General features: G+C 37.1%; 1 protein-coding gene across 2 annotated transcripts in view; it reads right to left on the bottom strand.

Annotated features, from left to right (window-relative positions):
- SYNPR (synaptoporin) overlaps positions 1–16,036 on the bottom strand; it is a 352,066-nt gene that overhangs the window by 67,320 nt on the left and 268,710 nt on the right. For both annotated transcript variants that reach the window (XM_053599734.1, XM_053599735.1), the window contains one exon: positions 1,373–1,571. In XM_053599734.1, coding sequence (XP_053455709.1) covers positions 1,373–1,571 — 199 coding nt within the window. The remainder of the gene's footprint in view (positions 1–1,372; positions 1,572–16,036) is intronic.

The following is a 16,036-nucleotide window of genomic DNA, read 5'->3' on the forward strand; positions in this document are numbered from 1 at the left end:
TCACCTCTTAACGTCACTTCCTCCTAACACTGCCACATTGGGGACTAAGCATCAACATGAGCTTTGGTGGGGACAAACCATAGTCAGACCATAGCTAGCTCTCTCTCTCTCTCTCTCTCTCTATATATATATATATGTACATATATATACACATATATGTATATGTACACACATATATACACATATGTGTATATATATATAAATTATTCATAGAATGGGACATGATTCAGGATGAATTTCTTTCCATTCTTCATTTTATAAATGTAGATGCTGAGAAATTTCACTTGTGTAAATGGGTAGATGAGAATGGATAGAGTTGTGTTACAGCAGAGTTATTAATTTCTTTCTTTATGAGTTACATGTATAAGATCATGTAATAATCTGTTATCAAAAATATTTTTAATCATATATTGACTGATAAGTAGATTAAGACTTTTAGTTTTATCAGAAGCAAAAAACTGGAAATCTTATATCTGAAAGAGTACCATTACCCAGGCATCAGTGGCACTGACTTTTATCAACACCAGTCTTTCAAATGGTCACTTTTTTCTGGGCCTTGAATGTTTTGTACTCTGTAAATTTTCTACGAAGTAAGATTTGGGTTGGTAAAGAAGGATGAATATTTTTATTTTTTTTTGTAAAATGGAAGTAGGTGATTAAGAAAGAAGATGGCAAAATATTTTGCCATGCAGGAAATTCTCAGGAAGAAAGATTTCAGGCAAATGCACCTGTGAAGTCTGAGAAATTGAAAGCTGATTTCCTTAAAATTACCCATGCTCAGGTACCACCTGAGGGTTTTTGTTTGCCCCTAGGTGTATGTGTTCCATGTTAGGAAATGCTGGCTATGTTGATTTCACCATGTGAGTCCTTGGACAATTGGATAAGTCAACAGAAAGTGAGGTGGAGAGTGGGGATGGTAGTGGATTGAGAGATCTGAATATGAAGAACTCCATTTTCAAATTTAACAGTTCTATGTCCACTCTATCATACACTAAGGGAATCATTTCAAATAAGCACAAGTCATACAGTGTAAATAACCAGTGATAAAAATGGTTGACTAACTCCATAATGCTGGAATTATAAATAAACCTGCAGCAAGCCTCACTAACTATGCTTTCCTAGATCTCATGAGATTTCTAGCCATGTATTTCAGAGGGTTTCTGGCAAATCATGTGAAACTTTCCCAGCCCAGAAACACAAAAGATTGACAGCCATCATATTTTTGTCATTTATCCAAGAGATGTGGATAAGAAAGTGTGTGATTTCCTTTCAAATACCTACCCTGAAGGCTCAGATAACTCTGAGTCCTTCAAGAATTAGTAAAAGAAATTAGAAGAGACAGAAAAAGTTATTTCAAAAGAAAACCACTTACAATGAGTGGGCCTCTGTTGTTTTCCCGGTACTTGTTCTGGAAGAAAATGTAAACGACAGTGGCGGCCAAAGAGTAGAGGAAGGCAAAGACAGCCACGGTGACGAAGAACTCTGCCGAGGACGAGGAGTCACCAATCAGTGCCAACTTCTGTCGTTCCTTTCCCTCGCAGGTAGGCACCTCAAATGTCACCTGGTGCAACCTATATCACCAGATTGAAGGGGACATTAATTAGATGCTGTGGAGACACAAATAGATGACCTGTGTCTACATCTTCCACAGCAAAATGAGATGTGCCCTGGTAATCTTATGATATGCCTATGTGACAAAATCATTAAGGAATTTACAGAGACCACAGCTGGAAACTTGGAAATAAATATCGAAGTTAAACATCACTCAACAGGTTAGAGTTATAGCTTGTCACCTTAGAAAGAGGGGAGAAGGGTGGGGAAAAGGAATCTGAAGTGATAATAAATTAGACTGTGACATCTCCCTGTTAAATTCTCCTGTGCTTTCTCTCTTCAACCCAGCCTGCAAGGCCCTATATCATATGCTCCTAGCTGTGTGTTCAGCCACTTTCCTGCCACACTGGCCTGCTATCTGTTTCTCATGCCAAACACAACACTGTCATAGGGTCTTGTCATTGACTGTTCCCTTTTCCTAAATTGCTCTGTGCCCCGACCTTTCCCATGGCTGCCTCCTGACGCTCAGGTACCAGCTCAAACATCTCCTGCCTTTGAAAACAAACGTTCTCTATCATGCCACCTTGCTGATTATCTTTCACAGCACTCATGGCCAGGTACAGCTGTCTTGGTAGTTCGTGTTATTGCTTGTTTTGTTCTGTCTCCACAGCCCCCTCAGCAGTGAATGTCCTATTTCCATTATAGAGGGTATCTTGGTTTTCTTTTCCTCTGTGTATCCCAAATGCCTGATATATTTTATGCACTCAGTACATATTATGTGATAAATGGATGTATATTCTCGATTCTGTAAGATGCCCAGTAGATCCTATTTCTATTAAGCTTTTGTAACTTCTATTTGGCCAGTTCTATCAGGATAGAATCCAGGCTCAATATATTACTTGATAGAGACAAATAAGATGTTTGGGCAGTACTTTTTGCTCAGTAAATAACACCTAAGAAAGATGTGTTATATCAAATACAGTAGCTTGTGGTGTGCACTAGAACTAAGTGGTGAACTGTAATTTAATACAGATGCCAAAATTCTTCTTCAGAAATGACTACAAGGGAAGCACTAGAAAATAGACATGAATGAGCCTTATACATGACAATCCAGTGCCATTTGGAAAATTATCTGTGAAAGTAACAGGGATAAGAAAGCCGTTGATGAACCTGGTAAATTCCAACTTATGATTAGGATGTATTTTTCTAAGTAAATCTTGATCCCTTTAACATAGATTTGTTGTGCACATCCTCTTCCAATTTAGATAATAATGATAATGATAAAATAACAATAGCAACTAATGTTAGGACATTTATTATGTACTCAATATTGTGTTTTGTATGCATAATTTAATTTAGTGCCCACGACAAGCTCTATAATATAGGCCTTTTGGCATATGAGGAAACCAATTTGTTCTAGGCCTTATAGCAGTGGTTCTCAACCTTCCTAATGCCGTGGCCCTTTAATACAGTTCCTGTAGGTTGCGACCCACAGGTTGAGAACCACTGCCATATAGTAAATGTTGGGCCAGGGATTTAAATCTGTGTCTGTTGGAGAGCCTGATTTTTTTTAACTTTGAAATTAAAATGTGTTTATGTTAAATAATGAGGACATTAACTAGGATGAATGCTTTTTTTCAGTGTGAAGCTCATGGACCACTGGCATTAGAATCACTAAGGACTTTGTTGTATGTTTCAATAAATAAGAAATAGGATATTTTTGCAAAGTTAACTCGGAGAGACACCATATAAATGTCTCATGTCCAGACTGAAGAAAAGCATATTCTTGGGACCCCACCCAGACCTACAGAATTGAAATCTCTAGGGATATGGCCTAGTTGACAGTGAAGGTAGGAAAATCCAGCCCCCCAAAGTTCCCTTTTTTTTCAAAAAGTATTCCTTTTTGTTTACTGCTTAACTTAGGAAAGAACTATATGCACAGTCCACTTGATTTTGCTTGTAGACACAGAGAGCCTTTTTCTTTACAAAGATGAAAGTGTACAGCTTGAGTAAAATTTGAGAAAATGGAAGCATTCATTATAATTATATTGTAGAACCTCTTTCCTGACCTTTTTAGTGATACCAAAATACTCCAAAATGGTTTGTTCTATGGAACTGATAAAAAATGAAATAGATTTAAAAGGTAACCTTGTCAATTATCAAATACACGTGATTTTTCAGGTAATGTACAATTTTCTTCATTTTTTTAAGTGTGTCATTCATTTAACACATTTTTAAACAAACAACTTTATAGTTTACCAGATGACTAGATGCTGAGGACAGAGTGGGGAGCAAAGAAGAAATTAGATGGTGCCTGCCCATGTTGAACTTCAAGTTTATAGAGAAAAGATGAGTTTTCTGAGAGTAGCCCTATGCTAGTCAGTGGGTGGGATGGTCAAGGTAAAATCCCCTATGGAAGTGAATTTTCAAGCTGTAGCTTTAACAATGAATAGATGTTACCCACATCAAAAGTTTTCAAGCTGTAGCTTTAACAATGAATAGATGTTACCCACATCAAAAGTTAATAAAGAAAGCACAATGAGATACCATTTCACACCCACTAGAATGGCTATGATCAAAAAGATTATAGGATTGGAATACGAGTGTTGACAAGGATGTAGGAAAATTGGAACTTTCACACATTGCTGGTGTGACTGATAAATGGTGAAACCACATTGGAAAATTATCTTTCATAATTGCATGGAGAAAATTTCATAATTTCTGTGCCTTGCAAAGCCACTTCATTGCTTTTAGGGATTCCAATGAGGCAGATATTAGCCTTCTTCGAATTATCCCAGAGCTCTCTGAGAGAATGATCCATTTTTGCTCTCCATTTCTCTTCCTGTTTGAGAGTTTGGGAGCATTCAAAAGCTTTGTCTTCAATGTCAGAAATCCTTTCTTCTGCTTGCTCTACTCTGTTACTGAGAGATTCTACTGTATTTTTCAGATCTTTAAGGGCTGCAAATTCTTGCTTCAATGTGTCAAAATCTTTGGTGATTTTGTCTTTAAATTCGTTGAATTCTTGAGACAACTTTTGAATTTCTCCTTGAATTTCTAATTCCAACTTTTCCTCCATTCTATTAATCTTGTTTGCAATCCAAATTCTGAATTCGATTTCTGATATCTTGACCATCTGTTTATGAATGGGATCTTCAGTTACATCTGCCATATCTTTCCTTGGTTGATCTACTCACAAAAGTTGTTTATTGCAGTCCAATTCATAATTGCTAAGTCATGGAAAAAGCCCAAGTGCCCATCAATCCTCGAATGGATTAATAAATTGTGGTATATGTACACCATGGAATATTATGCAGCCTTAAAGAAAAGATGGAGACTTTACGTCTTTCATGTTTACGTGGATGGAGCTGTAATATATTCTTCTTAGTAAAGTATCTCAAGAATGGAAGAAAAAGGATCCAATGTACTCAGCCCTACTATGAAACTAATTTATGGCTTTCACATGAAAGCTATAACCCAGTTATAACCTAAGAACATCGGGAAGGGGGAGAGGGAGGGGAGGGAGGGGGGAGGATGGGCAGAGGGAGGGTGATTGGTGGGATTACACCTACGGTGCATCTTACAAGAGTACATGTGAAACTTATTAAATGTAGAATATAAACATCTTAACACAATAACTAAGAAAATGCCAGGAAGGCGATGTTAACCAGTGTGATGAAAATATGTCAAATGGTATATAAAACCAGTGTATGGTGCCTCATGATTGCATTATACGTATGTGACATGGATAAGCCTTGAAAATATTATGCTATGTGAAATACGCTGGTCCAAAAGACCACACATTATATGATTCCATTCATATGAAATGATCAGAACAGGCAAATCTATGGAGACAAAAAGGAGGTTGGTCTATTCCTAGGGCTGGGGAGAATTGGGGTTGATGGCTAAATGGTGTTGGATTTCTTTTTGGGTTAACAACAGTATTCTGAAATTGCTGGTGGTGAGGAATGGATTACTACAACTCCATAAAGCCATGAAATTATACATTTTAAGTGGATTAACTATATGTGATTTAGCTCAATGAAGTTGTTAGAAAATAGGTAGAAAAGAGCATGTACAGAGCTAGGCTTGGGGAACTGGAGGATGGCAGGAAAGGGGATGGTGGTACAGGATGAGATGGAGACATTGCTCAGGGGCCCTCAGTGCGGGACCTCATCAGCCAGGTTATAGATATACGTCTTTATCTTAAGAAAAAGATGGAATAATTTTCTTAGAATAAACAATGAGTAAAACAAAAATTGTGTTACCTGTCACAATTATTTAGAGACATACATGCTCACTTTCCAGGTACCAGGAGGCACCCTGGATCAGCATGTGTCCAACATGCCAGTTTCCTCAGCTAACACACACATACTGGGCCAGCAGGCTTGTGTGCAGTGGGAACAGTGAGAATAAAAGAATTGATTTTTTTATGCAATCAACTAAACATCATTATTTTCAACCATTGCTAACTTATCATTTTGACTTACAAGAACTGTTAATTGTGCTGATCTTTACAAGACAAAAAAAAATTGACTGAAAAAATCTACTGTGTTTAACAATACCAGTAAGCTACAGCTGGGTATTTAGCACACCAGCCATATTTGTGTGAAATCAGGAAAAAGAGGGGAAATAGAAGTGAAGTTTTGAATTAGTGCCTAATCCAAGGAAAGGGAGGGGGATATTTCATTTAAAAAAGAGCATGGCAGCTCATAATAGTCTGAATGCAATTTATACAACTAAGCATTTTGAATGTTATGCATTATTAACCCTTCATATACATAAAAACAGAAAGATTCTTTAAGCAGTGATTATATATATATATATGCATAAATACACGTATATTTTATATTTGGGGGGAGAAGAGTTTATACTCAGCATATGTTTTGGTGCTGTAAATAACTTTGGAAGCAAATAATTCATTCAGAACATAAACAGGGGGGAAAAACTCCTGTTCTACATAGATACAACATGTCAGTCAACAGAATCTGGAAGATGACGAAGCCACCTCTGATCCTGTGAGGAACTAGTCAGCAAGCAGCTGCTGGGGCTACAAAAAGCACCAAATCCAATTTGTTGATTTCAAATGTATAATTCCCTTCTTGGCTGACCTGACTCAATCAAAGGGTAATTGAATTTTGTTGGGTTTTACTGCCTTATGTCTGTCAATGAACAGTCTCCATTTCAGAGTAGTTCCTTTTTAAAAAATACATTTTTTTAAACCAACGCTTAAATGGAGTCATTTAAAACATTTCAGTGCTGCTTCAATTAAGTAAAAGGGAATGCTGAGCACTCACAGTTTTAACTTCTGTTTTTAGGGCCTGGAATAATATTAAATATAACTGTTCCATCAGGGAAGTGGAGAAAAGCAAGTTGGTGTTGCTTTTTTCAGTAAAAGTATTTATAATAACAACTACCGGCATTTTTCAACCTCCAGGAATTTTTGTGTTAGTTTATTTTTTAAAAAAACAATATATCAAGAAGGTATCTGTGTTAGGTTCATTATCTACTTGTATCTTACTTAATGTTCCCAACTCTCTAATGTAGACATTGTTACTATACTATTTTTACAGATGAGGAAACTGAGGCTATGGAACTTGCCTGAGGTCATATGGATAGCTGATGGCAGAGATGAGTGCTGAGTATGAGCAAAGTAGGAGTCGACACTAACTACTGCACATTTCTGCCTCTCTGCTTGAAAACTTACAGCATCCTTACATTTCCAGCTGAATGTACAAAATTGACCAAGCCAGCTTTCCTGTGACATCTCATCTAGTTTACACTTGAACAACCAATATTTGTTCACCTACTACCTTGAAGTATGTGAATCAGGCACTGTACCAGTACTCAGTAAAGATAAAGTTGGATTCTCAAAGATCAACCAATAGAAAGTCATTAAAAAAATTCCTAATTTTAAAAACTTGTCCTGGGTTATTCTTTTTTTTTTTTTTCCTTTTTGACATATAATCTCACTCTGTTGCCCTGGGTAGAGTACTGTGTTATGACCATGGCTCACTGTAACCTCAAACTCCTGGAATCAAGCGATCTTCCTGCCTTAACCTTCTAAGTAGCTGGGACTACAGGTGGCCACCATGACATCTGGCTAATTTTTCTATTTTTGGTAGAGGTGGGGTCTTGCTCTTGTTCAGGCTGGTCTCCCAACTCCTGAACTCAAGTGATCCTCCTACCTGGGCTTTCCAGCATGCTAGGATTACAGGCATGAGCCACCACACCCAGCATTCTGGGTTATTTTAACATTTGCCTCAGAACCAAGCAAAGGGCAAGTGAACCTGATTATGTCATGTCATGAAATTATGATCATCATAAGGTAATTTATTTTAACAAAAAGTGACACAGATGCATCTTTAGACAGTAGCATACCATTATGGCCATCTGGTAATAAATCATTGATACTGTCTTTTACCAGGTGTGGAATAAAATCAGGACTCAAGCTCTTAACAATTCATTTAGGGTGGCTCAGTGCAGGACACATTCCAAGGACAGTGATCTGGCCCCAAAGCAAATGTGGGAAGTATCAAGAGTGTTGGAGAACAAGCTGCCATCATTGACTTTCTGGTATCTGGAGTTAAAAGGCCAGGAAGACCATAGGCAAGTAGCAAACTGTGGTGCTGGGCACGATTCCTCTTTACCTGATTGTTTCCTACAGGCCTTGTTTCAGTCCTGTTTACCAGTTGACAGGGACTTTAGTTCTTTTTCTCCATTTTTTCCCTCCTCTCTTCCCAATATCAAATATTGGCATTTGTCTAGTTTTAGATTGGCTTTTCTTTTGCTAGCCATATGTGTATATATGCATAAGTGTATTTGTGTGTACATTTACATACAAATATGCACACTCCCACTTACTCAGCTTATATGATTCACAATGTAAATCATGATAAACTCCTGAGAATTTCTGTAGCACTTTCACACACTGCATCTGTTTTTTTTTTTTTTATCATAGTAACCCTCCCTATCTATAGATAAGGGTGTAGAAGCTCAGCTATCTTTAAAGAATCATCAAAGATCCCCTAGTTGGCACAGAAAAGAGGCAAATCTGGCACCCAGGCCTTCTGATATCCAGCTTTAAGTTGTTTTACTTATGACCCAAATTTCATTTCTAGGTTTTCCAAATCACTGACTTTTACATTATGCTCAAATCCTTCATTTATTCAAAAGTGATTTATTGAGCCCCATGTGCCAGACATTAGATAGAGACCCTAAGATGGGGGGACAGTGAGTTGTGAGGGATGGAGATTATCTAGGGCAGCGGTTCTCAACCTGTGGGTCGAGACCCCTTATTAACAATGCAAATACATTGTGGCATTAGGAAGGTTGAGAACCACTGATCTAGGGGGTTGGAAAGGACAAACCCCTCTCTGTCTTTCCCCTCTCCTCTAACTGTCCCTGAAGCATGGCATTTGGTGATGCTAGTTAGGATGATGATGGAGATTTCACTTCTGCTACTATTGGACTCCAATTGCCAAGTGACATTTATTGAGGACATATTAGGCCAGGCCAAAGGCTTTTTCATATCATCCCACTTACAACTTCATTTAATGAAGTAGTTATATTAACTTATTTTTATTGTAGGAACGAGGAGATGTATTGAAGTAGGGTCTTGAAAGGGATTCTATTTGACCCTAAAACTCTTGCTTTTAACTTCTCCTATAAAAAAATACAATGCTATTGTTTTCAATCAATCCCATATATGATGACTTCTTGCACCATTGAGGCCTTTCTAATAGCAGTGGACTCTCACTTGTCACTTATAGTCATCTCTCCACAGGAGAGTGGTCATGGGTTGAATATATGGGGAGAATGACCATTTGTTCCACCGTGCCTGTGGCTAATGGACAATTTCAAACTGGTTTTAAAAACTAACATTGATTGGAGTCAGGTTTCTCTTTATGCCTCCAGCACCTCATAATTCATATATTTATGCTGTCTTCAAAATATGGGGCATGAGTCTGCATTCCCAGAGTCTGAGGTTTAGGATCTATGTGGAGTAGAAAGGGCGAAAGAGTTCAAGGTGGAGATTGAGAATAGGCCTGAGAAATATGCTTATCATGGTGAGAATGGAAGGGAAGGCTCCTGCAGTCGGACTCTGCTTGTTTAAGTTGGAAACAATTTTGAAGACTTCAATTTGCAAAGGGGAATGAAGAGAGCTTTTCCAAAATGCAAGACTCATTCATGAAAGGTGACAATGATCAGCATATCTGGGCTGCTTCTACTGAGAAAAAGTGCCATTACTCGGCTCTAGCCAACATCAAAGCAAGCAGGAATACAAAATAATGTAATACACAAACAGCCTTCTAGGAGACCTTAAAGATTCTAATGCTGCTGTTTGTTCCCGACAGGTCAGTGGACACTGAGATGACTGTACTTATACTTCCATCTGTTAGACCTAAGGGATGACCTCCAGCTTCCTTATCTTCAGGTAAGTGGCATTATTTGGACCACCAGGATAATTTTTCCCAGACATTCTTCCTAACCTTGGTTGCATCAAAAACAGTTTCATAGCTAAAGCTTGCAACAAAAGCACGCATTTCCTAAAAATATTTTCTTTAAAAAGAAAACCGAGTATGATGCCCCATAATCATATCATTGTATACAGTTATGATTTAATAAAAAAAAAAAAAAAAAAGAAAACCGAGTAAAAAAAAAAATGCTATACGTTTGCTCTTAAACAAAACAGGACATTTTCCCCTGATTTTGATTATGTATTAAGTGTCTTAAAGTTTATTGTCTCCATAGGAGGAAATTTTCATTACTTTTTGTCCTTTTTATTTTACCATTAGAGAATATACACACACACATGTACTTCATGTATATATACTTCATATATATACATGAAGTACTCCCCTTGGCCATCTGGTGACTGTAGTGATAGTCAACAAAGAGATATATAGCACTTTTTCTAGAATGAGTTCATGAACTTAATTGTCTGACTTCATAAACACACACATATATGCTATATATGCACACATACATCTGAGATCTGACAGTGAAGTCATGAACTTGCCACCATGCACTTATGTTGGCAGCACTGTACAAACAACTTGGCGGGGTTTCATAACCTTGATATAGAAGGGTCTCAGAGTTGTGTTTGTGTCAATGGTAGTGTCATGCTGAGTGGAGATCATTATTCTTGTTGTGTGCTTTTGTGTTTGGTCACAAGAATGACAGCACTTGAATTAGAGCAATAAACAAACATGCATAAGTTTCTTCTTAAACTAGGCAAGAGTGGAAGTGAAATCAGAAACATGTTCATCCAAGTTTATAGGGATAATGCCATGAAGAAAATGGAAGTATACAAATGGATTAAATGTTTTTTTCTGAGGAAAGAGAAAAAGTACCACTGATGAAGGGAGGTCAAGGTGGCCAGTAATGAGGAGAACTGATAAAAACATTGTAAAAATTCATTGGATTGTGCATCAAAATTTTTAGTTGACTGTGAAAAGCATAGTAGACCAAGTAAACATGGGTAAAGAACCAGGAGAATCTTAACTGAAAATCTTGGCCAATAATTCATGACTCTTGCATCACAACAGTGCACCAGCCCACAAGGCACTTTCTGTGAGGGAGTTTTTAGCCAGTAAACAAATAACTGTATTGGAATACCCTCCCTGTTTACCTGACCTGGCCCCCAATGGACTTTTTCCTTTACCTGAAGATAAAGGAAATATTGAAAGGAAGACATTTTGATGACATTCAGGACATCAAACAAGGCTGATTAATATGATGACAGCTCTGATGGCCATTTCAGAAAAAGAGTTCCAAATTATTGTAAAGGGTGGGCTAGGCATTGGCATCAGTGCACAGGTTCCCAAGGGAAGTACTTTGAAGGTGACCATAGTCACATTCAGCAATGACATATGTAGCACTTTTTCTAGGATAAAAACGAACTTAACTGCCAGACCTCAAAAAAATACATGTATGTGTGTGTGTGTGTGTGTGTGTATCTATATATATATATGAAGGGTAATAATAAATAGCAAGCACAGGGAACTTAGCTAGACATTGGAAAATGCAGTTAAGGTAATTGTAAACAATACTGTTTTCTACACTATTAATTGCACTTATACATTTGATGATAAGGCTGGAAAATTACTGTCCCTTCCTTACAGGTAGCTTCTATCTTCATGTGCCAGAAAGATATTTATCCAATTAATTGGGATTGTGCTCTTAAGAAGGATCTTTTCAAATTTTACACCCCCCAAGTTTGTGTTTATATAGGTAGACATTTCAAAATGAAAATGTAGACTCCAAGATGATTAAAAAAAGAAGAGTTCACCAGAGGTCAGGGCTTGATCTGAAGTGGAAATTAGAAAGTAAAACTCCATAAAGCCCTTATAATGGCTTGCACAGAGGCATTATCATATTCACCAAGTTATGGTTTATTAATTTTGGTTTCTTCAAATAGAATTTGAACAATAGATAGACTGCCTCTACATTGTCAAATTAAAATAGATAATGAGGTAGTTGTCTGTATATTTCAGGGAAAAATCCTTTCTTCTTATTTTTCCTGAATTGTGGTAATCTACCATGCAAATTATAAAACAAAAACAGTTCCAGAGTTGGTGTTTTAAAAAATTCCTGATTGTCCAGCCAATAACTGCTTATACATCCACTTTATTTGGTTAGTATGAAAATGTTTCATGAATAGACAGTTCAAAGAATTTGATTAAAAGATATTTACAACATTCAGAAACACATAGGTAACATTGGAGAGAGCAGCCAAAATCAGCCTGAGCTGACCTGATTTATGTTGTCTTGATTTTATTCATTAATTCAGTCAAAGCATGATATTTATAAAAATTCAACCAACACAGAAACTTTTAAAAGAGGAACATGTAATATCTCCAATAATTTCATTCCAATTTTGAATTTTAAAATTCAAAATTAAACAGTCTTTAATGTGCTGTTTATTACCTAATAATATGACTTGTACATAGCTCACTTTTTAAGGAAGCTTCTTCTTAACAGTTGTATAATACATGCACAGGACTATGAATTATCATATTGTATCAGTCATGCTGTACAGCTATATGGTAAAGGTTATTTAATAATTTTCTGAATAGCTCCCTCATTGCTATTTAGAATATTTTACATTCATATTCATTTCTCTGGGTCATGTTACATAAGTTTATCAGATTCTTGGTAGGGGGTCTAATATTCAATTTACTCAACTTGATCATGTTGGTGGCCCACTGCTGAAAATGGAAATAAGAGCTGAGTTCTAAAGCTTTCATTTGGACTGTTTCGTGAGCCTATGTTTTATACAACATGATAAGGCCAGTGGCAATCCTTCCTCCTACCTGTTACATACATTATCTACTTTCATACCTGGGACTGCATGGAGAAGAATATTCTAGTATTAGTCTAATTGATGAGATGCTATTTTCAACACTCTCCCAGACTTAGCATACCTTCTATTTATCTCCATTTTGTATCCAATGGAACATGACCTTGTAACTTGTTCTTTTACTTAAAAGGCCATATAAAGCAGCTCCACCAGTTACCAACTATGTTACCTTGGACAAATCTCATGCAATTCTGAACCTTGGCCTTTGCATCTGCAAAATGGATGGAAGATATAAAAACACCCATCCTCACAGGGTTTTTCTTTGTGATTATCAAAATAAATTTATTATCAAAAATAAAATATTATTTTTTGATAATAAAATTATCAAAATTATGAGATAAGAAACTATACTGTATATATTATGGTGCTTGAAGTCGCTGGCACTTAAAGGTGCTATAAATATGTGAATTGCAAAGAGTTTCAAAAATATTCAAAATTAAATGTGTAAATCTAATTACTAAAGTTTATTTAAAAAACCTAAATCCTCTCCTCCATTATTTGAACTTTAAGGAAAAAAAGAAAAAAGAAAAAAAGTCCAAATCTTTTCAAGAAAGTACATTTCAAATATCTGGAAACAGGTATAGTCCATTATTATGTGGCTCTGTCTAAAAGCTACCCGATCAAGCAGTTATTTGGTCATTTGCTGTTGTGCCTTGATGTCATTTCATTTTTTTTTTTTTATTGTTGGGGATTCATTGAGAGTACAAAGAACCAGGTTACACTGATTGCGTTTGTTAGGTAAAGTCCCTCTTGTGACCCATCCCCAAGAGGTGTGTCACACCCCTGACCCCCCACCTCCTCTCTCCTTCCTTCCCCCTATATTCCCCTTCTCCCACCCCCCTTCGTGTACTCAATTGTCCTCACATCAGAATTGAGTACATTGAATTCTTGCTTCTCCTTTCTTGTGATGCTTTACTAAGAATAATGTGTTCCATTTCCATCCAGTTTAATACAAAATATGTAAAGTCTCCTTCTTTTAAAATGCCTGAATAATATTCCATGGTATACATATACCACAGCTTGTTAATCCATTCCTAGGGTGGTGGGCAAATGGTTTCCACATTTTGGCGATTGTAAATTGAGCTGCGATAGTCTAGTGCAAATGTTCTTATGATAAAAGGATTTTTTTCCTTCTGGGTAGATGTCCAGTAATGGGATTGCAGGATCAAATGGGAGGTCTAATTTGAGTTATTTGAGAATTCGCCATACTTCCTTCCAAAAAGGTTGTATTAGCTTGCAGTCCCACCAGTAATATAGAAGTGTTCCCTTGTCTCCACATTTAGTGCCTTCGTGGCGCTGTGCAGCCACCACCTCTCCCTAGTTCCAGAACATCCCAACATTCCAGGTAAAAAGCATCTGAGGTTTTGAGATTTTGTGATGTGGGACATTTTCACTGGGGTTAGGTGATATCTCAGGGTGGTTTTGATTTGCATTTCTCTGATAATTAGGGATGATGAGCATATTTTCATATGCTTGTTAGCTATTTGTCTATCTTCTTTAGAAAAGGTTTTATTCATTTCTCTTGCCCAGTGACATAAGAGATTATTATTTGCTTTTTTATGTTGATTAATTTGAGCTTTGTAGATCCTAGTTATCAAGCTTTTGTCCGATTCATAATATGCAAATATCCTTTCCCATTGTGTAGGTTGTCTATTTGCTATGGTTGATGTCTCCTTAGCTGTACAGAAGTTATTCAGTTTAATTAATTTAATTATAACTGGCCTTAGATTTAATTAATCTAATAAGAACTGGCTTCACTTATTGCTCGGGATAGGGGACCTAACAGAACTCTTGCTGGGTAGGAAATTCAATATATACATGCCAGATTATAATGAAATAAACAGTAATCGTTGATGCATATATAACAAAAATGCAATCTCCTCTAAACCACTGAAAACTATTGTCTTGTCAAGAGGCTTTGGAATTGTGAATTTCCAATTCTTTAGTTATTAATGTCACTATAAACAAAACTCCTTTTTGAAAAAAAAGTCTAAGACACAAGGAAACATTGTTCATTTCAGTTAACCAGGAATAGTTTGTTAGACATATTGGATCAACTTAGGATAGAAAAAGTGCCCTTTATTGTCAGCAAATATAATGTCACCCATGTTTTTAATGTCACCACTTTGCCAGTGACTAGGGGATTAATCATACAATTTTCAAGCTGCATTTGAAACAGGATGTGTAAGAATTTTTTTTCCACACAGCAACCTGAAATCTTTTAAAAGCATAAATCAGAGCCTGTCACTCCTCTGTATAAAACTCTCATACAATGGCTTCCCCCTTTCACTTGGCCACATTCAAACCCCCTAATGTGGCCCACGAAAACTGGTATCAGGTACCTCAGTCTTGCCCATTTGTTTGCTATCATCATGACCACTTTTTTTTTTTCTTTTTTAGAGACAGAGTCTCACTTTGTCACCCTCCGTAGAGTGCAGTGGCATCACAGCTCACAGCAACCTCTAGCTCTTGGGCTTAGGCGATTCTCTTGCCTCAGACCCCCATGTAGCTGGGACAACAGGTGCCTATCACAACGCCTGGCTATTTTTTGTTGCAGTTTAGCCGGGCCTGGTTTGAACCTGCTACCCTTGGTATATGGGGCCGGCACCCTACCCACTGAGCCACAGGCGCCGCCCCATGCCTACTTTCTTTTCCTAAAACACTCCTGCCCCATATTGTCCAAAGTCAGCTTCCTACCTTTATGTGGGCTCAGCTTGAATGTCACCCCTCCTGAAAGGCCTCCTTCAATCGCCTATATAAAGGGCACACCCCGCTCCTAGTTACTGTCATTGCATTCTCTGGTTTCATTGCTTTTATTGCCTTATCAGTGTCTGAAGTTATCCTGTTTCTTTATGAACCTGAATTTTGCCATTTTTTTCACTAGGCTATCAGCAGCATGATGGCAGGGATTCTGTTGTTCTGCATCTTTATTACGGAGCACTTGGTCATACGCAGTTCACAGTAAACATTCAGTATTTCTTAAATAAGGAAGGATAGATCTCATTAGATCAAATAAGGAAGGATAGTAAGTAAGGAAGGACAGATCTCATTAGATCTAGTAAGAAAGGATAGTAAGTAAGGAAGGACAGATCTCATTAGATCTAGTAAGGAAGTATAGTAAGT

The sequence above is a fragment of the Nycticebus coucang genome, chromosome 8 (genome assembly GCF_027406575.1).
Source record: "Nycticebus coucang isolate mNycCou1 chromosome 8, mNycCou1.pri, whole genome shotgun sequence".
Lineage (NCBI taxonomy): Eukaryota > Metazoa > Chordata > Mammalia > Primates > Lorisidae > Nycticebus > Nycticebus coucang.